At 41.5% G+C, this 23,312-nt stretch overlaps 3 protein-coding genes across 3 annotated transcripts; all 3 read left to right on the forward strand.

Moving 5' to 3' along the window:
* Positions 1-628: 628 nt before the first annotated feature.
* On the forward strand, positions 629-8,233 carry TMEM9B (TMEM9 domain family member B). Its single transcript, XM_054390503.1, has 5 exons — positions 629-712; positions 2,570-2,661; positions 5,184-5,292; positions 6,217-6,351; positions 7,974-8,233. Exons 1-5 carry the CDS (start codon positions 629-631, stop codon positions 8,127-8,129), a joined length of 576 nt encoding a protein of 191 aa, XP_054246478.1. The 3' UTR covers positions 8,130-8,233.
* Positions 8,234-13,207: 4,974 nt separating this feature from the next.
* Positions 13,208-13,750, forward strand: ASCL3 (achaete-scute family bHLH transcription factor 3). The gene has a single exon (XM_054390635.1). It carries the CDS (start codon positions 13,211-13,213, stop codon positions 13,748-13,750), a length of 540 nt encoding a protein of 179 aa, XP_054246610.1. The 5' UTR covers positions 13,208-13,210.
* Positions 13,751-16,646: 2,896 nt separating this feature from the next.
* Positions 16,647-21,151, forward strand: C21H11orf16 (chromosome 21 C11orf16 homolog). Its single transcript, XM_054390698.1, is given in 6 exon segments — positions 16,647-16,813; positions 17,612-17,771; positions 18,937-19,165; positions 19,924-20,528; positions 20,530-20,586; positions 21,005-21,151. Coding segments are annotated over 6 exon segments (1,365 nt in total).
* Positions 21,152-23,312: the final 2,161 nt, after the last annotated feature.

The raw sequence follows: 23,312 nt of genomic DNA on the forward strand, positions 1-23,312 counted from the left end.
ACGCTTGTATGTTAAGGAAAATTTGGCTTATCTGCACCTTGAATGCCTTATTTAGAACACTGTTTATGACAATTTTTTAATCCATTTCAACACTTTCCTGTTTTTCTTCCAAAACCCCAGCCCGCAGGGAGCGAGCGCTACGGAAAGCATTTACTGGCCTAAGCAGAGCGGCTCCTTCCCGTACTCCCGAATGCTCCCGCTGTGCCACTTCTTGGGGATAACCAGGCCGGGGCTCGGGATGCCGCCACGATGCCAGCACCTGCGAGCAGGGGCTGTTCCAACTGCAGGGACCGGCGGGTAATAGCTAGCCCAGGCCCGTTGCCCGGGCCGATCGCACCGCTCCGGGCACAACGGAGGTTTGGCGAAAACCTCGATTCGGCGGCAGAGTAAGCCTGCCAGGTTTGCCCCTGCCGGCTGTGCCCGCCGCGTCTCCCGGGGAAGCACATCCCGCGGAACGCGCGGGGACGGCATCACCCCGGAACCACGCGGCGGCACCGCGGTTCTCACAGGGACACCACCGCAGCGGGACAGCGCCTCACGTGAGGCCGGCGGAAGGCGGAAGTGATGGCGGCGGGCGCTGGGGGGCCGGAGGCGGTGGTGCGGCGGCGTTAAGCGGTTGGGGCCCGACATGGCGGCCGGCTGCGGAAGCTGGGCGCGGCTTTGGTCGCTGTTGGCGCTGGCCGCTCTGGTAGGGCTGGGCGCCGAGGCCAAGGTGAGCTAATCACGGTGATACTCCCACTTCCCGCTACCGGGGCCCTCCCTTCCTCCGCCCCGCCGGTCGCTCGGCGCCCCTCCGCTGCCTCGGCCTGCTTTAGGTAGGCGGCTGAGACCAGTGTTCGCGACCGGGTGCTGCCCTGCATCGCTGCCGCCTCGCTTACTCTAAGAGCAGCGCCGAGTAAGAGCGCTTACTCGGCGGCGCCGAGTTCGCGGGGTCCTGAGAGCCCTCCTGAGAGGCCTGGCTGCGGGCGGCGCCGGTGCCTGCGCCAGCCGTAGGTTTGTAGCAGTGTATAGAATTCCGACGTGGTGTCCGGGAACGCTGTCACGCGAAAATACGACTGACAGTCACACTTGTGCTGGGTAGGCCTTGTTGGAGAGGAAGGTGCTGTTCTTGTGGCTGTTTGGGCTGGGGTTGGGGACTGTCCGCCTTTTGCCTTCTCTGCAGCGCCGTGCTCAACTTTCCGAGCGGGTCCTTCGGTGGCTCTGCCGGCTCCTGCTGCCTCACCTAGGTTGAGTGATTGCAGACATACAGCTGTTGCTCCTTCTCGGTCAATACGTGCAACTGACAGAGAACATCGTATCTCTTCATAGTAAAGTCTTTCCCAGTGCCGAAGTACCCATATGTCTGAGTTTTGTCCTTCTGAATGATTTTCAGCTATTTGACTTTTCTGTGGTGAGACCAGAGGTGACTTGATATCACAGTGAAGATTTTTCAACTGACCTAAACCTACTTAATGTTACTTTGATCTGATTGTTTGACGTAGAAGTTTATTGCCAATGCTTCTTAAGACAGTTCTTCTGTAATGCTGTTAGGAATTGCCTTGAACTTTAGGTAAGCCATGGTTATCCGCTGTCTCTTACCATTTGCTCAAATAAATGGGTTTGAATTGGAGAATGCTTTCATCTATAACCCCGTGCTAGCCATCTGTGTTCTCTCTATAGGGTTTTCAGTTCTTGTGTAGTTTGGGAAAGGAAGGAATTAGCCTATTTTAAAATTCTACACCAAGTGATTTTTCTCTAAAATTAATTTTTTCCTGGGAGTGATCTAAATGTTAATTTTGGGTGCTACTTCTTTCTCAGTGTCCATAACAGTTCATTTTCCTCACTTTCTGCAGTGCCTCTTGTTACTTATGCAAATTTTAACTTGTTTTTCTAAACTTACTTTTACGAATTTCCATCACATTTCACATTTACCTTGCTTTAATTTGGAATTCCTTTTTTTTTGTCTTTTTCCCCACTATTTTTCTCTACCTCATAATACTCTGTTGCTGTTTAAGGGAAGACTGTAGGTTGTAACAGTCCCTGTAACAGTTTTCCTTACAGATGTTTCTCTGAAGTCAGGAAGGACAGAATTACCCACAAAGATTTCTTTGGGCAACTTCCATTTGGAGTAAATATTCTTTCATTCATTGTGAGCCTATCACTGTCTGTTGTGGAGTCTTCTTCAAATTGAATAGTTAGTACACTAACATTAGTGACTTCTGAATTTGTGTTATTTTTTAAAAAGAAAAGTGACTTTAAGCCTCAGGGTTTTCTTGAGAAGAATGCTTGCTGTTTTAAAATGTTCCTTAGAATCACAGAATCAGTCAGGGTTGGAAGGGACCACAAAGATCATCTAGTTCCAACCCCCCTACCATGGGCAGGGACACCTCACACTAGATCAGACTGGCCAGAGCCTTGATGAGGTGCTCTGCTTGCTTATTGATTTTGAAAAGTTTTTTTCAAACTTGGAGGAAATCCTGAGTACTTGGGAGTAGTCTATATTAAATATTTCATGTATTACATGAAGAAAACTCTATCTGGCTGTGGTTACTGATGAGAATTTGTTCTAAGCTTGCTGTTTACTTTCCAGAACTCTGAAGATGTCCGATGTAAGTGCATCTGCCCTCCTTACAAAGACCATTCAGGCAATATTTACAACAAAAATGTTTCACAGAAAGACTGGTGAGTGTGTGTGGCATAAAGAATTATATCCAGTCTTACTGGTTAAAGACTTGTTCTGTAGTTACTGTAAATGAGTCTCCTATGGTGGTCTCCTATGGCCAGGAGAAGTTATATATCTTGCATTTTTAGAAGTACTCCAAAGTTCATCTCTAGAAAGGGACAATACTTGCAATTCATGGGTTTTACCTTGTCTTTTGTTTTGGTCTGCTTGTTTGCCTGTTTAGTTATTTATTTAGACTTAGAAGTAATAGAAGAGAAGTTTAAATTCAGTTATGTGAATTAGTGTAAAGGCAAGGGAGCACGGCCATGGAACCAGGAGTTGGCGGTCCCCTCTTTCTCCACTTTTTGAAACTCATTTTATCTTTTAGAGGCTGTTGCAGCCAGAGTGCAGTTATATGAGGTAGCCTGAACTGTCCTTGGCATGGCCAAGGAAGAATGGGAGATGACAGTGATCTGTTACGTTAGCATAGCTCCCTTGTTTTTTGACCTCAAATATTATTGTCTATGTGAATCATACAACTACAACACCATGGTTTTTGCATCAGTGCAAGTGGCTTATCATTGAATAAATCTGGATGATGTACACCATTCTTTAGCTAGATCCATTTTTAATGTCATTATGAATTATGTGCTGTATAATGACTATTTACTGCTGGCTTGTCCAGACATGAAATGAAAATTTAATTTTTAAAGCTAACCTGTAATATGCGTCATGATATTCTTTCATTTGGAGCGTTCTGGTCTTTAGTTTCAGACTGGCAAACAGCACGTTATGCTAACATCAGTGTGGGATGAGGTGCTTTCATACCAGTAAAAGCATTTACCCTTCTGGTCTCAGGTTTGGAACTAATGTAGCAATCCCATCTTGATGCACAGCAATGCCTAAGTACTTACAGGATTAAACAACCCACTGGGAAGGTGTTGGTATTTTATACTTTGATAGTACTGATGTGTAGCAGCTGACCACAGTGGTAGCCATGGAGGAGAGCACCTTGTCTGCAAGCTGAGTGAACTGGAAGTCTGTGCAGAAGCTGCCCTTCTGACTAGCCTGGCTTGTCTTGGAAGAACTTGGGGGTGTTACTCTGGGCACAGGGAGAAGGTGGTTCTGTAGAGGCAGTTCAAGTGGGAGAACTGTTTATAAAAGGATCATCTCTCTGTATGTTTTCCTCTAAAATTGCCATGGAATTGCAGTCCAAGGAAACTCATCAAAATTCTAAGCTTCTGATAGATTTTACATTTCCTAGCAACTTGAAACACTGGAGAAAGTAAATGCTAATGTTAGTATTTGATATATTCACAGTAACAGACTTACCACTGTGAGTATTAGACTTAGGTTACATGCAAGCTTTCTGCTGTGCTCCTGCAGCATACTGATACAAGCCTTCAATCATATCAACAGAGATTGCATAATTGTAACTGCCATGCATTTTTTATTTTGTAGCTTGAGTGCTGCACTCCTCCACAGAGGAGAATGTAATTCTTCTTTCAAATAAGTGAGAGTAATAAGCCTTCTGCTCCCCTCCAGAGGATGTGACATGCCACTCAATAGTTTTAGTTGTGAGGAAGAAATACAAGAAATGTGTTAGTGCCAGGGCATGTGTTTGCAACATTGTGATGTAGCCCAGCAGAGCGTTGGCTCCTAGGCTGCTGCTCTTACTTCAGGCATTTTGTTTCATTACCTGCTTCTGACTGTGCTAACATTGAGTTAATAAGGGTGAAACATGAGTTTTATTCTCTCAGTGCTCTGCAGGGGCCCAGGTGTTCTAAGTGTGAACAACCAGACTGAGTCAGCAAAAAGATCTAAATTAGCAAAGTTATTGGTGGAAGCAGTTGTCTTGTGGCAGCTGGATTTTAGTGCTGTGGTACAGAGTGCCCACAAGATTGTCAGCCACGCTTTTTGCCATGCACTGACTTACATTTTGTAGTCTTTTAAATAAAATTATTTTGATTGAAAAAAAAAATTGTATCCTGGCCAGGTTTTGGAAACTGAATGCTCTTTATTCACTCTCTGGTTGCTTAGAGAAACAACCCATCTGACTTCTTTTTTTTCATGTCTGTAGCTTGTAATGGAAAGAACAAAAGAACATCTGTTCATGAACACCAAAGAGAGGTTAATCTCCCTTAGTAGTAGGATAGAATAAGACTTTTTGAGTATGTTGAAGAAAAGCTGGAATTTACTTTCATCCGTGATGTCAGTGTCAAATGATGCATTCATGCAGGGAATGAAAGTCCTTGAATTTGTTATGCTGCCATCTTTAATACTTTCACTGAAAACCAAGAACATTTTATTGAGTTAGAAAGGTCTTAAAACTTGCTGCTGTCAGTAGCAGCATTTCTTGTTTAAGTAAAATAATGGTGGAGTAGTGATTTAGTTTTTTAAAATCTTGGATATCTACAGTTTAGATCAGCTGAAGTTAAGCAGAGGTGGCTTCTTCACTCATGCAGTTGGGTCTGCATGAATAGTGGAACAGGTAAACTAGAAACTGCTCAGTCAGTTTTGAGCTGGTTTTCTCTTTCTTCAGTGATTGTCTTCATGTGGTTGAGCCTATGCCTGTCCCTGGACCTGATGTAGAAGCCTACTGCTTACGTTGTGAATGCAAATATGAAGAGAGAAGCTCTGTCACAATTAAGGTAAACAATGTAGTTCTGTTGGCATATGTTAAGTACTTTAACTGGTTAGTAAATATATCTTCTTTTAGAGAAATATTCTTTATAAAAAGAAAACTTTTCTAAATCAGCCCTAGGTTTAACTTTTTTTGATGGTAGTTACTCACAGTTTGAGTAGTAACAATAGCATGATGGTGTAGGTGGAGTGAGCTGGAGATCCTTTTTTTTTGAGATCTCCAATTTTGAGACTAAGTTTTACACCTTGCTGAAACTGAGTGTTCTAGGACATTTTGTCAAGCTTTGAACTTTGTTTTCATTATTGTTTTAGAGGGCCTCTTGTTATTCAGCTTGTTTGAATACATGAAGTTTTCTTTGTACTCTGGCAAGCTAAAAAGACTGAAATTGTCTCTTTGCTCTAACAGATGGTTTCTATATTCTTCACATTCTTATCCTATTGTATAGGATAAGAACTAAGTCCTAGGCTGGGGTGAATAGATCATGCAGCCTATCTTTTCTTCTTTCATAACACAGACTCCTTTGTTGGTCTTTCAGAAGTTTGGGGGCTTTTTGCCTTCCCATTTCTCTTAGTGACTGTTTGAATGCATATCCATGCTAGAGAGTGGAGACCATGGAGGAACCCCCAAATTTGTCACCCCAATTTAATGGACAAACTGAACAGTTGTCTTGTTTGAGCTGAGATTCATAACACCAAGTTATGGCAGAGGGATAACATAAGATTTTTAGCAAGGCCTCACTAAGAGAAACTGTTCCAAGCTAACATCTGTCTACCCCAAACCCTGTTAATACCGGGTTGTAGTTAATGATTTTGAAGTCATTGGATGACACTACTAAAGATGGACAGGCTTTGCATGTACACCTCTTCTGGTCCTTGTTGCTTGCTGAGGGATTATGCCACAATTTTGGCATAAGATGTGCTTGCATTTGTAGGTTACAATCATCATATACCTGTCTATTTTGGGCTTACTTCTTCTGTACATGGTGTACCTTACACTGGTGGAACCTATACTGAAGAGACGTCTCTTTGGACATTCTCAGCTCATACAAAGTGATGAAGACATTGGGGTGAGTTTACCAGAGTGCTTGTGTATTTGGGTTAACATAAGGATTGGAATGGTTAGTTTTTCAGTAAATACTTGAGATGAGCAGCTTTTTTTTCCAGGCAGTGTAAGTGCTTTTGCTGAAGGCAGAGAAAAAGAAAGCTGTCGGATGACTTCTGTGAAGCTACTCTTTCGATTTTCACTGGGCTAGAAGGGAGTAAGATGAGGCCTGCTTCAGTTATGCATCTTTAGACAGATTATTTTCTCAGAGAAGAAACAGATTAGGAATGCAAATAGGCATTACAACTAGAAATCAGAATGTGATGGTATATTCCAACAGAACAGTCTTTTTGGGGAGGCAAAAGGGACTAAACCATTGGTGACTTTGTTTCCCAGTCTCCAACCCAGTGAGGTTTTTTAAAATTTTTTTGGTAAAAATGGAATAAGCTTGCCTTCAGTACCATTACAAGAAGGGAATGTAAGACCTTATGAAACCTTGTTCATTATGTATTGTATAGATGATGCTTTCTAACATAGCTTTAGCAACATGACTTTTTCCAAAAGAGTTTGATAGCCAAACAAGAAGTTCACTTCCAACTCTCACAGTTTATAACTTGGTTATATTTGGTAGAAGAAAATAGAGCTTTGCAGGTACTGTTAGAAAACAGACAAACTAAATATTAAACAAGCACTGGGTTATTGTTGAGCTGTGTCACTTAAGCAGCTGTATTGACACTTTGCTTTTAGACAGCTCAGTACAATAGGCTTAGTTTGGTAAACATCAGAGTGTGTTGGTTTTATATAGAAACTGTGTGTGAATATCCTGAACTGCCTGATAATAAATGGCCAAGAGCTGGCAGAGAACTGACTCTTTAATTCAGGTTTAAAGTTAAATGCCTTCATGGCAATAACAGGAGGCTCCCAGTGCCTTGGTCTGTTCTAGGCTTCAGTCACACCCGCTGCTAACAGATGCCAGACTGTTCTGATCTTGCAGCTCACCATGATGTCTCTAGGCAGCAGTTTGACAGTACAATGGAGTTGGATCTCTTTGGGAAAATCGTGGAGGAGTGGCTGGAGGAACTGAGATTGTTTAGTCAGTAGAAGAAGAGACTGAGGGGAGACCTTACTGCTCTCACAACTATCTGAAAAGAGGTTGTAGCCAGGTGGGGGTCGGCCTGCCAAGTGACAAGTGATAAGACAAGAGAAAGTGGTCTCAAGTTACTCCAGGAGAGGTTTAGGTTGGGTATTGGGAGCCATTTCTTTACTGAAAGTGGTCAGGCGCTGGAATGGGATGCCTAGGGAGGTAGTGGAGTCACTGTCCCTGGAGGTGCTCAAAAACTGTGGGCACAGTGGGCCGTGGTGGCATTGGGTTGGGTGCTTTTACTCAGCGGTATCAAAGGTCTTTTTCAGCTGAAATGGTGCTATGATTCTCTAAGTTACTTTGAATGAGAGATTGAAGTGCAGTTGTAACTGCTCAAAAGCTTGCTTGTCATTATTACTGACCAGCTTGTTGGGACAGCTTGTTTAACTTTGCAAGAAGAAACGCAACAACCACCAGCCTCACCCTTTGGAATGTAACAACAAAAAACCTTGTGGAATTGCTCAGTGGAACTGCTGGGGTCTAACTCCTGATCTTTGGCATTGCAGGATCACCAGCCTTTTGCAAACGCACACGATGTGCTGGCTCGCTCTCGGAGCCGTGCCAATGTGCTGAACAAAGTGGAGTATGCCCAGCAGCGCTGGAAGCTCCAGGTCCAAGAGCAACGCAAATCTGTCTTTGACCGTCACGTCGTGCTGAGCTAATTGTGTTACAGTGAAAATGACTCCAGGGAAGCCAAGTGGACTGATGTCTTCCTGATCCTGCCAGTTCAGAAATGCTTTACTGAATGGTTTATTGTTGATTTAAAAAAAAAATAAATAAATGAAGTATTTGAACTTTGGAGGAATGTACTGGAGTGAAAGCAATGGAGAAAAAAAATAAGTTAACCAAAAGCCGAAATAGTTACGTTTTCAAATGGCTTTTGCTAATGAAACTGAAAAGAAAACAAACCTTTGGATTGCCACTGTGGTACCTTATTTACAGTTGTGACTTTATGGTGGTTTTTAACTATGTATTTCTCTTTACTCTTAATGTGGTTAAAAAGTACCTGGGAACACAATAATTACTTGCAACTCACTAATCACTTTATGTAAAGTCCTTTTGTAAATATACCTGGATTTTCTGCTGACTAGTGCTAGGGTACTGGAAATCTAAATCTTGCAGTGTAGTTTTCATATCAGAGAATGAAATCCCAATTGGCTGTATTCATCATTTGGTTTCTTGCATTCATACTTTCAAGAATCTTGTATTTCAAGTGATGTTTGCAGATTGAAGGCAGAACTTCAGTGGACACTGAGTCTTTGAGCTGCATACATTAAAGTACTGTGATGTAGATAAACTCAAATGCAGTGAGTATCAAGACAGTGTTGGCATTTTCATCAATTTTGTTTTAATAGCTTAATATATTGTATGTGTATGATATCTCTTAAAATATTTTCCCTTTTCATGAGTAAAGTCTCAGGAGTTAGTATATGATGAAATATTTATTATAAAAATCTTCCTGCATTTGTCTGGATTGATGGTGTGAGGCACATGCTTTCTCTAGCACCTGTCATCTTGGGAGTTAGGTGTATTTTTTTATCTGTGATTCTGTACTCGTCTCTCTTCAGAGGTGTGAAGAGACTATGCTAGATGACTAACTTTCATATATCCCCTTTGGAATGTAACAATCAAAGATAAAACTGATTTTTGAAAAATGGATGCGTGTTACCTGTATCTCATTTGTCTCCCTTGCTACCCTGCATGTAAATGCCATCTGCAAAAGCACTTCTCTGAAAATGCTTCACAGTAGAAATAGGCTCTTGTTTGGTGCTCAGATAAAGAAAAGAGAGGCTCACCCAATTGCTAACTGAAAGAAAGTTCTTAATCCCTGACTCAAATTTAGCTGTTCTTATGTTGTTACATTACTGTCTTTGTTTTCAGGTGCACTGTGGAAGAGAATAGTACATGGAGCAGTACTCTGTGTTGCTGGGTGCAGTTTTGGCTTGCTTATCCCACAGCATGGATAATAAACTGTACCTGTTCACATAGCTCTGCCAGGTCATGAGTGGAAACATAGGTACTGCATAACAACATGTGCACTGACTGCAGCTCCTTTGCAGATACAGAGCCTCATTCTCTTCTCAGTACTGTAGCCTTCCAAAAATGGAATTACAATGAGTAGCTAATTGGTGGAGGTGGAGGATTCGTTCTGAAAACAAAATAATTAAATAAAGGCACAAGATGGACTAACAAGACAAAAAAAAAAAATTCCATACTTGGGTTCAGTTCCTTTGTTCAATATCACACCCTGATAAGTCATCACTGTCAATGGTTATGACAGTGATATACCTAGGGTCACCTAAAGAAATCTAATGTAATTAATTTGTTGAATACATGCCTGTCTACCTGTTCTAATACATGTTCTACCTCTTGGCTGCCTTTCTGATGAGGCATGGCATGGGAAGGAGAATGCAGAGCACAATGTTGTGGCACCAAGGGCAGCAGGAAAGCAGCCTGATGGAAGAGGATCTGAGGGTGCTGATGGATGGCCAGCTGAACATGAGCCAGCAGTGTGCCCAGCTGGCCAAGGCTGATGGCATCCTGACTTGTACCAAAACCAGTGTGTCCAGCAGGAGTGATTGTGCCCTTGTACCTGGCCCTGGGTTTATCTCCTTTGAACCACTTTAAAGCTCTAGCAATGAGCCTCTCTATGTAGCTCTCTTGGTAGTAGATCCAAGTATTTCTAATTTTATACTGCATTATGAAAGCTTTAAATAGAACTGTTTTTGTTTTGGATTATTTTTGTGTGTGGTTTTACTTTGATTAGTAGAAGGACCTAATAATGAGACAGCCTAAGGTGTCAAGGTAATCCTGTAAAATGTAGGAGTCTTGAAGCTGTATCCTGTTTCATTGTACCTGGACAGCTGACCTATGTATCATCTATGTAGCTCTGGCTTTGATTATACAGAGTGATTGCTCCCTACTACGCTTCTGAGGTTAAGCAAAACTTTAAAATGTTTGTCTTGCTACTGATTGCTCACTGCAAATTTTGTCTTACTTCCATAAGTGCATTAGCAGAGACCTTTTATATAGTATTATATTTCTTAACACTAAAGGAATTTCCCAAAATCATGTCTAATGAAGGTTATATTTGAGCATGTTAATCTGTGTGCCCTACCTGTAATCTGGAGACAAACCCATCACAAATTTCTTCTAAATAAATTCAGAATGAGGCTATGAAAATTACTTTGCTTATGCCTTGATGGTGAATGTTTAACTACAATTTAGCTGATTTTTGTATTTGGACATTAAAGTACAAGATGCCAATAAAAGAAAATAGTACTTTAGTAAAGTGTAACAGAATACGTGCAGGAAGTAAACAAAGTACATTCCTGATCAGTTTTTTTTCAGGTAATTGGTTGTGTTCAATCCAGTTTTTAAATTTCTAGCCCTTAATGCCAAGTTTTGTTGCCATCATAGCTGTGGTGTGGGTGGAAAAGCCAAACCAGAAATAAGCAGATCTAACTGTAAGCTAGTTTGCATGTTGTCAATTGACTATAAATTGCAGCAATCATTGACTCAGTGGAACAGGCTACGTTATTCAGGTAAGAGACTTGGGTATTGCTGTGTCTAGCAGCAGATCTTCACTGAGTATCAGTCTTTTTATAATGTCTTCTACCAGCTATTAAGTGACAGTGTTTTCTAGCTTGTTAAAGAATTGTGCTTAATATGATCTCTTAACAAAGTGTAAGAAAAACTGAACATTAAATTTTTTTTTTAAATATTATTCAGCTATTTTCAGGTATTATCAATCTTAAAATAGCATGTCTTGTTTCCTTGGATTTTACTTTCATTTGAAAATTGGTGAGTGTCTGGTCTAAAAGAAAAATGGTACTAACACTTGCATTTTGCACTTCGTGCAGATAGTGGAGAAGCAGGTAACTGGTTTGTGTAATGCTGTTATGCAGCAGATCTCTTGGTACTAAGCAACAAATATTGTAAGTATGTCAAAGGTCTGTATTGGTTTTGGCTTCTCGCTCTCTACTGATGTTTTTCTACAAAGTTTGGGGGTTTTGCTGTGTAACAGACTTTTTTTCCTCAGCCAATGTTTGTAAAGTGTTATCAGTAAACTGTTATCAGTAGAATGTTTTCAGAAAATAATTCAATGTGTGAAAGCAGAGAAGGGAAAGATGACTGTCTGCTAGAGTGTATATATTCCCCCATGATTTTCAGCATGCATATTAACGTAAAATGGATGTGTATTCATGCTGTCAGCCTACTCACTGAAGTACCTGCTGTAAATGAATTCCTAGCTCACAGGATTTCTGCTGTGAGATCTGTGTGCATTAAGGAAAGACAACATGAATACAGAGGCATTTTTGAGAGAATAAGTTCATACTGTGTAAAAATTCTCTGTATTAAACGTGGCAGGTATGAAGTCATTAGAAAATGCTGAAAAAATCCTTCACAAGGTTTTGGGGTTAAGAGGGTTCCATTTACATTATGGAACCGTGGTCCTAACATTTGAAGCTTTGCAAGATTTTTGTGAGTGTGGAATTTAACAGTTTCTAGTAACCTAGTTTAATGTTCAGGTATGTTTTCTGCTTTAGAGGATGTAAATATAATCCAGATGTGTTAAACAGCAATGTATGAAACTATGTCTGGAAGTGATTGGTGATACAGAGCATTTTTTGCTAAGTTTTGTGCAGGCAAGTACTGCTTGCAGTCTGTGAGGATGGATCATAGTAATTATTTTACAACAACTAGCTATTTTTAGTTACTTGAAAAGTAACTATTAAGTAACAGTCATTACAGTTATGCTGATATTTAGGTGTTTGAATAATTATTGGGAAAGCACTGTAATGTAGCTTCATGTAAAATGCTGCAAGATTATCTTTCTAATAAATGTGTAAGGGTGATTTGGGTAGTTAAGAATGCTGTAATGCTGCTCTGAAGAGAGGGGATGTGGTTTTAGTAGGCCAGGCTGAGTTACGGCTTTCTAGCAGTGCCCCAACAACTACATGCAGTCCCTTCTTAGTAAAATAATTTGTAATTGGAAGAACATTATTAAGACATGCATTTTTTCCTTTAATAAATAAATTATTTAAGAATCCTCTCTGAGCAGGATTGCATTTAGTATTTCATCTGTGTTTAAAATGCAAGTGAGTGCAAAAGGAGCACAAGGACCCAAGGAGATGCTACATGCAGCAGAAATTCGTCCACTAAACTTTTTGTAAATCCTTTTATGTAGAATGGATGTAATACCTGACAGTCTTAAAATTAAGTGGTGCATTCCCTGCACAACTTTTCCATCTAATTAAGATAATAGAGTGAATGACAAGATAGGGAATCTATTACTCGAATTGTAGATTTATTTTTTTTCAAGGAGGAAAAGCGAGTGAAGAGAATGCCTCAGATGTTGGCCTGCTTTGTTTATTATTGTAGAGATGTAAGTTTTGATGAATTTGGAGCAAGCTAGACTTATGTGGAGCACATAAAGGTAGATGCTCTCCATTTCTAAGCTGAGGAAGCTTTAGTGGCTTTTTTTGTCTTAAAATATATTGTGAATTATTTCTAATCAGTGCTGCTGACTTGCACTGTCTTGTATTTCCAATGGGACATTGTCTGCCTTGTGTAATAATATTCCAACACCATTCTGAAATGTCAGAAAATGCATTAGAAGTCTCTCCTGAAATGTGCCAGCAATATCAAATGTTGGTAAGTCCAGGTGAGTTTTGCTGTTCGGTATGAATTGCTTAAACTATGAGGTTGTTATGCATTTCCAGGTTAAAAACAGAACCTGATGGATGGCAAAAGCTACAGTAACTTCGTGGACAAATTGCCCATCTGTGCTGAGACTCAGCACAAACAGCTGGCTAGGCCTTTCTGTGCTGATGCAGTGGTCATGTTTCACATGTATCCAGAAACACCAAACCAGGTCACTTGCTCTGAAGATTTGTCGTTCCTGCCTTTCATGTCTGAGCACCTCATCAGGGAGAACTTCTACAGTGAGCCCTGCGCTTTTCCTTACCAAATGCCCCATTCCAGTTACCACAGAAGCGATGGGTCCTATGGGCCAGCTTTCATCAGAAAGAGGAATGAGAGGGAAAGACAGAGGGTTAAATGTGTCAATGAAGGCTACGCTAAACTGAGGCACCACCTGCCCAAGGAGTACTTGGAGAAGCGGCTCAGCAAAGTGGAGACGCTCCGTGCTGCAATAAAATACATTAGCTACCTGCAGTCTCTTCTGTACAGCGACTCTCTGGTGGCAGAGAAAAGCCTTGTGGAGCCAAGCCAGGCACCTAAAGCAACTAAACAAAACCAGTTTTTAAAGACTATCTAAACAATTCCAAACCAAGCAAAAGGTATCCTGTCTGGGAACGAAGTAGCCACTGTATTAGTAATGATGTGCACCTTCCTGGCATGTCTTGGCAGCGGATCATAGCACACATCTGTATCAGCCCACAGAAAAGAGTTCTCATTTTTCAGATAGTAGCTCCACTTAGATATGAAAAAGATAACTGGGAAAATCTCATCTGAATGGCCTAAGTTAGCTGATTAACTTCTAGAACTGTCACCAGACCAAAAATATAGTAGCTGTAAGAGTCAAGTAATGTATGTATCATTACAACCTTCGTGCTTTAAAATAAAAGCTTTCCACTGATGGACTGAGATTCCTCTCATTTTCTGCCATGTTACTGATTTAGTCTTCTTAAAATATTCTTTGTGTAATTGCCAACACTTCCCTTAAAGGGTCTTTATGAAAGTTTCCAGGAACATTGTTATATGCCCGCAGAAAGGATAACTTAATTTAAAAGGGGGAAAATAACAAGAGGTGGGGGGGAGGGGGTATCAGCTTTCTGAATTAGAGTTACTGAATATAGGAAGAGCAGAACATCTTGAAATGGACTGTTCCATCTTTTTCTTATAAATAGGTATTTTAATCCCATTAACAAATGTTGACTTGGCCCAATTTGTGTTGGAAATTGGGTTCTTCAGCCATCAGCACCCTTAAAAATTAGTAGGACTGCTCATACAGTGCACAGTATAAAAGGGGGTTTGGCAAGGTCTTGGCCTTGGGGAAAAAAATCCTGCAATAGAATTTTTTTTTCAGGACTCACTGATAGTGTTTGAGGTCTGGGATGGTCTTCTCTGACCTCTCTCTGTTCCTCTATAGTATTGATGGTGTCAGCTAAGTGATCTAGAATAGATTCATGTGAAGATGGTGAAGAGAGTTAAGCTTAAAACTGGCAACATGTTCTTAACATTTGCAGTATGTAAGGGAATTGTATCACTGGTCTTGAACAACAATTCTGCTGACAGCATGAGAGCAGGTAGTCTGTGAGTGCAGCAGAATGTAGAGCAAATATTACAGGCTTCCTAAGCACTGTATCCTCCCTAACTGCAGTCATCTGCTTTTGGCTTTTTAGCAGTGAATTGAGAAATGCCTACAAAATGCAGTTAAGTACTTCTCCCCTGTAAAAAAAACCAAACCAGAACAACCAAAAAGGAAGGAAGAGTTAACGTTTTTTAAAGAAAAAATGAAGATTAGGGATCACAGTAGAGATTGACAGGTAGATTTCTACACAGTATTCTGGCATGGTCTTGCTATGCCCTTTGCAGGAATAGGGTAAAAATCATCAATCCCTCCCCTTTATTTATGAAAAGGAAATGTTTCTAAAGCAATTTCACCTCTGTCTCAGCTTCAACTGTTCTGTCCACATTTCAATTTATTAGTCACACCTTGATTTTTTTTTTTTTGTTGTTTCCCCCACATCCCCCCCTAAATCTGAGCTACTATTTTTTGCTCTACAATAGTAGGCAGAAAGCCCAGAGGACACTGCACCCTCTTATCCTTCCTTCTCTGCCCCTGCAGCCTTGCAATGCAGTATCTGGATCAATGGGGAGCTGAAAACTGAGCGGATGCATGGCAGACAAATGGTCTCTGTAGACACGTTCCACTGTTTTTTAACTGTAAGGTCAGAGTGTCTGATCCTGGTGGTAATAACTGTGGCAGCTTCCATAGCAACTGGGAAACACTGGCAGCAAACGGCTTCCTGCGTCAAGCAAGCAAAAGGACAAGGTTTCTGCATTGGGACTAAATCCAAATCCACCAAATGGAGTGGTATCAATAGCTGGTAAGTTTGAAATGCTGCTGTGGCAAAGTACTTGGAGTCACTCAGGAAAAACTTTCTCGAAGTGTTGTGTCCCGATTTATGCAGAAATAGGAGATCTGTCAGCAGTAATGGCACTGAGTGGGTTTAAAATGTGCTTTAAGGTAGAATTGATACTGTATTTCTTTACAAAGTATTACTGATTCCACCTTGTTTTGGTTTATAATAGGGGAGCAGGGGAGCTTGTGTAGTTGTGAAACAAGTGAATGTATTGTGTTGGGTTGTGATTTAAAACCACATTTTGCTGCAGTTAACCCACTCTTGTTGCTGGGTTTGGTGTACTAGTTTTCTGAAATTACATATATCTGTGAGCCCTCATAAAAATTACTCTCAGATCATATATTTTAGATAAAGAGACAAAATATTGTTTAAAGCTAGTATGAATGCTTAAACTATGTTTTGTAAAGTAAATTAGACAGTTACCCTGAGCCATGCTAAACACTTCTAAGCAATGTTAGAAAAAGGAAAAAAAAAAAGAGGCTTGTCAGCTTACCAGAGATAGCATCACATAATCAATCCTAGTATGACGGCATCTGAACAGTTATTGTTTGTCAAATCTAAGCATCTAATTCTTTCTCATGGCAAGCCATAATCCTGCTGTTAGAAAACATGACAGGACAGCTGAGAGATCAAAATATTTCCTCTTAATACATCACTATAAATAAAACAAGTAACAGGCAGCTGCAATCTAACATCGCATTCAGAAACTGTCACGTTTCCTCAGCTTGTCAACTTGAGCTGTAGTTTCTGTCTCAGCTTGTAAAATAGGGAATGTTCAGTTACTGCTTTCCTGGGAATTTTCACGGCACTTCCAGTTTCTTTGGCTGTTTCTGACCCTCTGCCAGATCTGGACTTGAGTGACTGAAGATCACTAAAGTCAGTGCTACTGGTTCAATCTGACCAAATGCCAGTCTGGATATTTTGAATTAATTCTTTCTGTGCTATAATAAACAATAAAACCTACTGAGTTCTTGAGGCACAAGCATTTGCTGGTGTTGGAAAATGCTGGTGTGTTGTCTTTTTTTGCCAACAAATCTGAGTCCTGCGGGTAGCACTTTTGCAGGAATGGCTCATTCGGGAGGGTTCCTGCCAATGGATCGCAAGTATTGCAGTGCAATGCCAGCCCTGCACAAGTTCTCATGCTCCAGCATGGTACCTGCTGTCAACCCCTGCTGCAGGAGCTCTTCTGTAGTGCATCCTGACTGGATCACCAAGCCACTCACCCCCCAGAGGTAAAATCAAGTTCTTGTTTGAGTCAGTGATTCATCTTTTTTTCATGATATCTAATAGGATAAAACAGGCTAGTGTGTCAGATTAATAAATTAGCAGCTTGAACATCATTTGAGCTTTCACCTCCCCTGTGCTGGCAGTTTTTTAGATGGTATTAACTAAAATGATTTGCTACCCTGAAAATCATGAAAAGGAGAGCCTGAGTAAACCTCCTATGAAACATTCCTTTAGTATTATTTGGATAAATGAAAGTATCTTGCATTTGCCGCTGTCTTCAGTGAAATATTTCTAATGCTTTGTGACAAGGGATTATTTTTCCTATTTTGAACTTGAACCTGTTGTCAACCAGCAATTTTGTTGTCTGCTTTTCTACTTTTCTGTTTTTCTTTGAATGCCCCACTGTAAACCATCAGTTACAGTGCTCTGTGCTGGGGGTGGATTCTTTCTCCTGACCTAAGGGTTGTGTTGGCTTGTGGTGTAGACAGCAAAGAGGCTAGTACAGGTAATGCTGGCCCAGGATTCCAGCATGCTCCTGGCTCACTTCCTTTAAACCCAAACCCAAACCCAAAGAAATTTGGGTAAAAACAGGCACTGATTATTTTTTTTTTCTGACGAGAAAGGAATTGTCTGAGCACAAGCAAGTTCTCTGTTTCTTCCATGTGTTTTGGCCTGTGGGACCGCTACAAAATGAGGTGGAGTGATTCAGTTCTTAACTCTTGCAATATTTATGTATTTATTTATTTATAAATGAGATACAGAATGTGTTTCTCCCAGTGCTGACCCATTTTCTTTTCTTCAAGGTGCCAATGGCTTAGCCACTGTCTCTGCTCTCCTAGCCCAGCAGAGAAGAGGCTGAGCACTTTGGGGAGCTCATTGGGCTTAGGCAGCAACATCCCTGTGTTGGTGAGAGGGGAACAGGATGGATTTTATTATCGTGGTACAATAAAAGAGGAGAAAGAGGTGAGTGGCTGTTGCTGTGCAGTAGTCATGGGTAGGTTTAAGAGGGTGTCCAGTCCACCAGCAGCCCTCATGCACCACCTGAGTTTAGTGTAGCAGTTTTGATTTCAGCTGGTGCATGAATTAGATCATCAGGACAGCTGATGCTTATGGTTATGTTGATTTATAAAGCTCCCAATGTGCCTGATTCCAGGCTGTCCTCACCTGCTGCTGCCTGGCTGGGTGAGCTGCTTGCATCCAGCACAGCCTCAGGCATCAATAAACTAATATTGATCAGACCTGTCCTCTGCTCAGCTGCCTTTACTGAGTCCATTTCTAGGAGTGAGCTGACATGTTTCAGGGATTCTCATCTTGTGCAGAAGATGGGTGCCCCCCAAACTCCCACTTCCTGGTGAGAACAGTGTTGTTGTGCAGCTTGCAAAAGCAGGCCCCTTGCTTCTGCTGGCTCTAGGCATTCAGCCAGGCTCAGGCGGAGAGTGTGAGCAGTGTACCAGCCACTGTTGTGTGTAGACACATAACCATCAACAGCACAGGAAAAGCACTAGTGTTTTATGTACACACTTCCAGCTTGAGTCAGCTACACACTAGTGGCTCAGTGTCTTTTCAGAAATGTTAGTGAAAGCTTTAATTCATTAGTCTGTTAGCACTTCAAACTTAACAGAAAAAAGAGCCTATTCTTTCTGAAGAATGGGGAAGTACCTCATTTCACTGTTGATGGAAAGCTTCTTGACAGGCCTGCATTTAAATGAAAATAAAAATTCTCAACAACCCCTCCCAAGAAGCAGAGTTAGTGTTGCATGTAGTGAAGAAGGACTTGGACATGAACAAAGAATAGCCTGAACAGCTTCAGTGTCCCTTTTTATCTGGTGCACACAGGCTGTTTTTGAAATCAGTTGCACTCCATCTATAGGTTTTTCTCTTGGGGAAGAAAATAAAGGTCCTAGCAGCAGTGAATCTGTATATATGCTTCACTCAGTCTGCTTTCTGGTGAGCCTCACCAAAGTACTTCTGGCTGTCTCAGTGCTGGACTAACACTGCACACTGTTTAGTTACCGGACTTGCTTGGTGTTTTGACCTAGCCACAGAATGGCCTCCTGGTGAAGGTTACATGGCCTGACACATTATGGGCTGTTTTTCAGAGGAATTATCATTTTGTTCCTGATAACAGAGTGAAAGAGGCATGTTCCTGGTAGAATTTGCCAAACCACTTGTGTCACGAGGAAGGCATCCAGTGTGTGTGCAAAAAACAGCAAAGGATGACATCCTGGAATACATGAACAGGATGAAGCACTCCTTACTCCCTGGAGACAAAGTGCTGGCACCCTGGGAGCCAGATATGGCCAGGTATGGTCCAGGAACCGTCCTCATGGGCATCGAAACAAGGGACCCCCTGCGAGGTAAGTAAGATGCTGCCTCTTCCTCGTTGCCTTGCTCCAGAACATGAATGAGACTGCCATGATAAACTCTTGTCATAGTGTTACTGCCCAAGAAACACCAGTGCAGGCAACAGTTTAGTGTTGCTTAAAGCTTGCAGGAGCTGGTGGGACTTGTTGATGGATATGAGTGTCACCTCACTGGTCTGACCCTAAGGAAATTGTGACCCATAAAAATGTCATCTTCCTTGTCCGTGGAGGTGCTGTTTCCTGTCTGTTCTGATGAGACTGTCTCTGCCATGTGTAGGACAGGAGCCTTTTCATGAGGGATACAAGTGAGGCAGCTCTCAGAAAGCACCCACCCTTGAAGCTTGAATGGTCACGTTTGTAACAAATTGTACACCTGGGGGTGATTTTGTCTCTCAAATGTAGGAGATTTCAACAGCTCATTCATTTTTCCCCATGCCTGACAGTCAAGCTCCACTGACTTACCAAAATACTGTTCTCAAAGTGCTACTGCTGACTTGGGCAGTAACAACAGAAGTTACTCCGTCAACATTTTCTTCATCTGATGATAAAATGGGAGGAAAGATGCTACCAGGCCTGCTGTCACACCGATGGTGCCCTAGCTGCCCACTCCACCCTCCATGAAGTAGTACAAAGAGGGGTGATAGCTGATCCTACTTCTTGACAGGAGCAGTGTGTGAAGCTGAAAACCTGCTCTTTGTATACCCACTGCCTAGGCAGGCCAGATGCTGATGGCTTCCCTTTTCTCTCAACAGCCTCAGAAGATGAAGACATTATGGTCCAGTTCTGGAATGGAAAGAGAGTGAAACTCCCACGAGGTGTTGCTCTGTGGATCCCTCCTAGCCTGTGGGAGAGGATTGTAGAGATGATCCACATGCCCCTCACCAGCAGGGTGAAGACCAGAGAAAATCTGGACACCAAATCTTGTAATTTTTCCTGCAGTCCTAAACCAGCCCTGATTCCTGTTTGGGCTGTACATAGCCTTGCCAAGCATTGCTTACTCTGCTCACCTTGCTGGCTACATTTCCACTGTTGCTGTGATGGTATATGCTGTTCATTAGCATATAAAAGGTGTATTTGCTGCTGCCACCCCCTTGTTGACACCTGGTGGGCTCTTCCATCCAGATCTGTGGTCTTTCAGAGCGAAACTGAAGCGACAGAGTCCAGTAGCAAGCCCTCTCCCTGCCTTCTAGAACCAAAAGACCCAAACCAAGAAGCAATAGCAGCTGTAGCAGTGTCTCCCCACTATTCTCAATCAGAGCTGGACCTGGAGCCATTCTCCACTAAGAGTAGTGTGGTGGACAGTGTTGTTAACACAGGCTCTGGCTGTCTTGAGAAGCCGAGGTTAAAGAATTCTGCAAGACCCAACTGGAAATACTGGAAAAGAAGCCACTGCAAGTCCCATCCCAGAATTTCAGGTAGCTTTTTAGACTCTTGCAGTGAAGCAGCAGTCAGAGAGAAAAACCCCAAATGTGTTCTGGGCCCCTTTCATCTGGGCAGTCACTTTGCCTGTAGCTGATTGCTATAAATACTATAAATTTGCATTTCAGCCTTTGATACGATACAACCCCCTCCCCATGCCAGGTTGTCTTCTGGCAGCTCCTCCAATGGAAAACTACTAGAACAATGAATTTCATTTGCAGGCATAGATATCCCTCTCTGAATTTGTTCCCCATCCTTTTCCTATGCTTAATGCTAACCTTCATAGTTGGTGCATGTGGAATATCCTGAAAGAATTCCTTTCAGGCTTAAATTGCATTTTTCTCTGCTCCAAAATGAATGTTTCTGCATTTCAGTTCTGGTTTCACTTTTAGATACAATTTTACTCCTTCCCAGGACTTCCCAGCTGCAGCAGCACATGTAAAAAAGGTAAGATGGAATCCAAAGCCATCTCTACTGAAGACATGCCTGGTGTTGACCCAACTAATCAAAGCGCACTGTTTGAAACATTTGAGCAGTCTCCCAGAGGGCAACTCTCAATGAAAGAAATCACAAGGCACCAGGATTTCAAGCTGTCATTGAGGGTAAGGTAATCTGTATTAATACTGTATTTATGTAATCACATGGTTTGTTTGGATGGAAGGAATATTCTTGTTAATGGTCTGAAAGTTAGCTAGAAAAATACACCATTTGTAACTTAACTGCTCACTAAGGTCATCTACCAGTTTTGTGATAGCTAGAAAACTTAGTCACTAATTGTGGCAAAACAAAAATCCCAAAATCCTAAGGGAAGGCTGAAGCTACTTGGTAAAATGGAAAAGATGATGTCAGTAATTGTGTGGGTATTTGATAATGCATATTTCAGTTCAGAAACCTGCCAAGTGCCCAATGACATCAATCCAGTGAAGCAAGGAGTAGGGACCTACATGAGTGGCCCTGGAAATGGACAGGTGTGACTGTCAGCAGTGATAAAAGACAAGAAAACATTCAATCTGGAAAGGTGCTGGGCTCATTCCAGTCAAACTCTGACAGTCATGATCTCCACCTCCGAAAGATGAAAGCAGATTTTTGGTAAACAGTCTGTAGTGAGTATTTTCTCTTACTCCCTCACAAGAAGCAAGCAGTTTAAATGACAGATCCCTACCCTGAAGCTGGGGGATAGAGTAAGAAAACTATGTCACAGCTAGGAACAAGGACAATAGCTTCGTTTTTAGGCCTGATTTCTGTTTGCCATGGTCCTCTCCTGCTTTAGAAGAACTTGGAAAAAGAAAAAAAAAATCAGAACACAAATGCCAAAAAAACCCTCAATAACAGAAAAGAAGATAAAAGCTTGTAGGAAGAAGATTAAAGAGAATGGCAGGGTGAACAGAAATGCGACTCTTGCACACGAGCATCAAGGGTACAATTAATAAATTATGTATCAGAAATCAAATATTAACTCCTCTGTACCCTCATGCTCTTGCTCCTGAGCTGACTGAAGAATAAAACTTTGAATGTGCTAAATGTGCACAACTTGATTCAGAAGACTAATCGTGTTAATGCCATGCCTTAGTGAACAGAGAATATACTGGTATATATTGTATTCTCACAATTATAGGCAACAGTTTTAAGCAGATGCCTATCAACTTACTAACTGTATGGTTCCTACTTTGTTACTAATCATAATAACACACCTTTGTAATTGATTTTCTAGGATTTCTTTAGGCCAGGCTGGAGCTCAAGGCAGGCATTAGCAAGTGTCCCAGCTGTGCACTGAAGTGACATGCTTTGCCTTTTGGTAAAACTAAAACTGACAGCATGAATCACAGTAGTGGATGGGATGTGGTGATGCAGATTATAGTGACACACTTTTCTTCCTGTAAAACAGCCCTTGGCGTTTTTAAACCCAGAAGATACAACACTGCTCCTTCAGACAGATGAAGTTTTATCATTTAACACAGACTGCATCAGAAATAACTTGCAACAAACAAGCAAAGCTAGAGAGCAGCCTTCCCAGAGGTCCTCTCTGTGGGGTTAATGCTCTCCCACTGTAGTCACCAAAAAAACTTCCTTACTTGTAAAAGTGCAAGGTTTTTGATTGAAGCCTAACAGCTTCTGAAAATCCTTTGGTGTTACTGCACAGTAGTGTACAGTTTTAGCAGTGAAGTTTGTATTAGCACAGAAATGATACCATTATTAAAGCTACATGAGGCAGAGGTATCTATCTTATAGCCAGGAATGCAGCAGCTACAAAGACGTTGATGCTTTTTTCAAGACTAGGCTTCCAAGGGGTTTGTTTTCTGTTCTCCAGGAAGGTTTTCCAGCATCAGAAAAACAAAGATATAAAACAGCAAGAAAGGAAACAGAGTCAGATGATAAATGTACTGCAACTTGCATAGGAGACACCAAACTTGATGACACAGACCATGTCAGAAGAGGACAGACAGAAAAAACAACTGTGATCACTTACAGCCAAGCAGAGAGGTGTGATCAACCAGAATGCAATAAATGTACAACTGATGAAGTTCAGAAGCTGAAATTTCAGGTAAACTGTTTACAAACATTTACTAAGGAAATAAAAATCTGATTTAGATACTGTCTCAGGAGAGTATCTTTATGGATAGCTGTAATTTTCGTAACTGAGAAACTTCATTTCAAACCATCTCAGCATCCTCATTCTTTACTCCAAGGTGTTAAATCCCTAATTGTTTGGAATTGACTCTAC

The sequence above is a fragment of the Indicator indicator genome, chromosome 21, assembly GCF_027791375.1.
Source record: "Indicator indicator isolate 239-I01 chromosome 21, UM_Iind_1.1, whole genome shotgun sequence".
NCBI classification, from domain to species: Eukaryota; Metazoa; Chordata; class Aves; order Piciformes; family Indicatoridae; genus Indicator; species Indicator indicator.

Coding starts and splice junctions, on each gene's coding strand:
- ASCL3 (XM_054390635.1), top strand. CDS start 13,211: ATGGATGGCAAAAGCTACAGTAACTTCGTGGACAAATTGCCCATCTGT.
- TMEM9B (XM_054390503.1), top strand. CDS start 629: ATGGCGGCCGGCTGCGGAAGCTGGGCGCGGCTTTGGTCGCTGTTGGCG. Junction 2,662..5,183: donor AATGTTTCACAGAAAGACTG/GTGAGTGTGTGT, acceptor CTCTTTCTTCAG/TGATTGTCTTCATGTGGTTG. Junction 5,293..6,216: donor GAAGCTCTGTCACAATTAAG/GTAAACAATGTA, acceptor TTGCATTTGTAG/GTTACAATCATCATATACCT.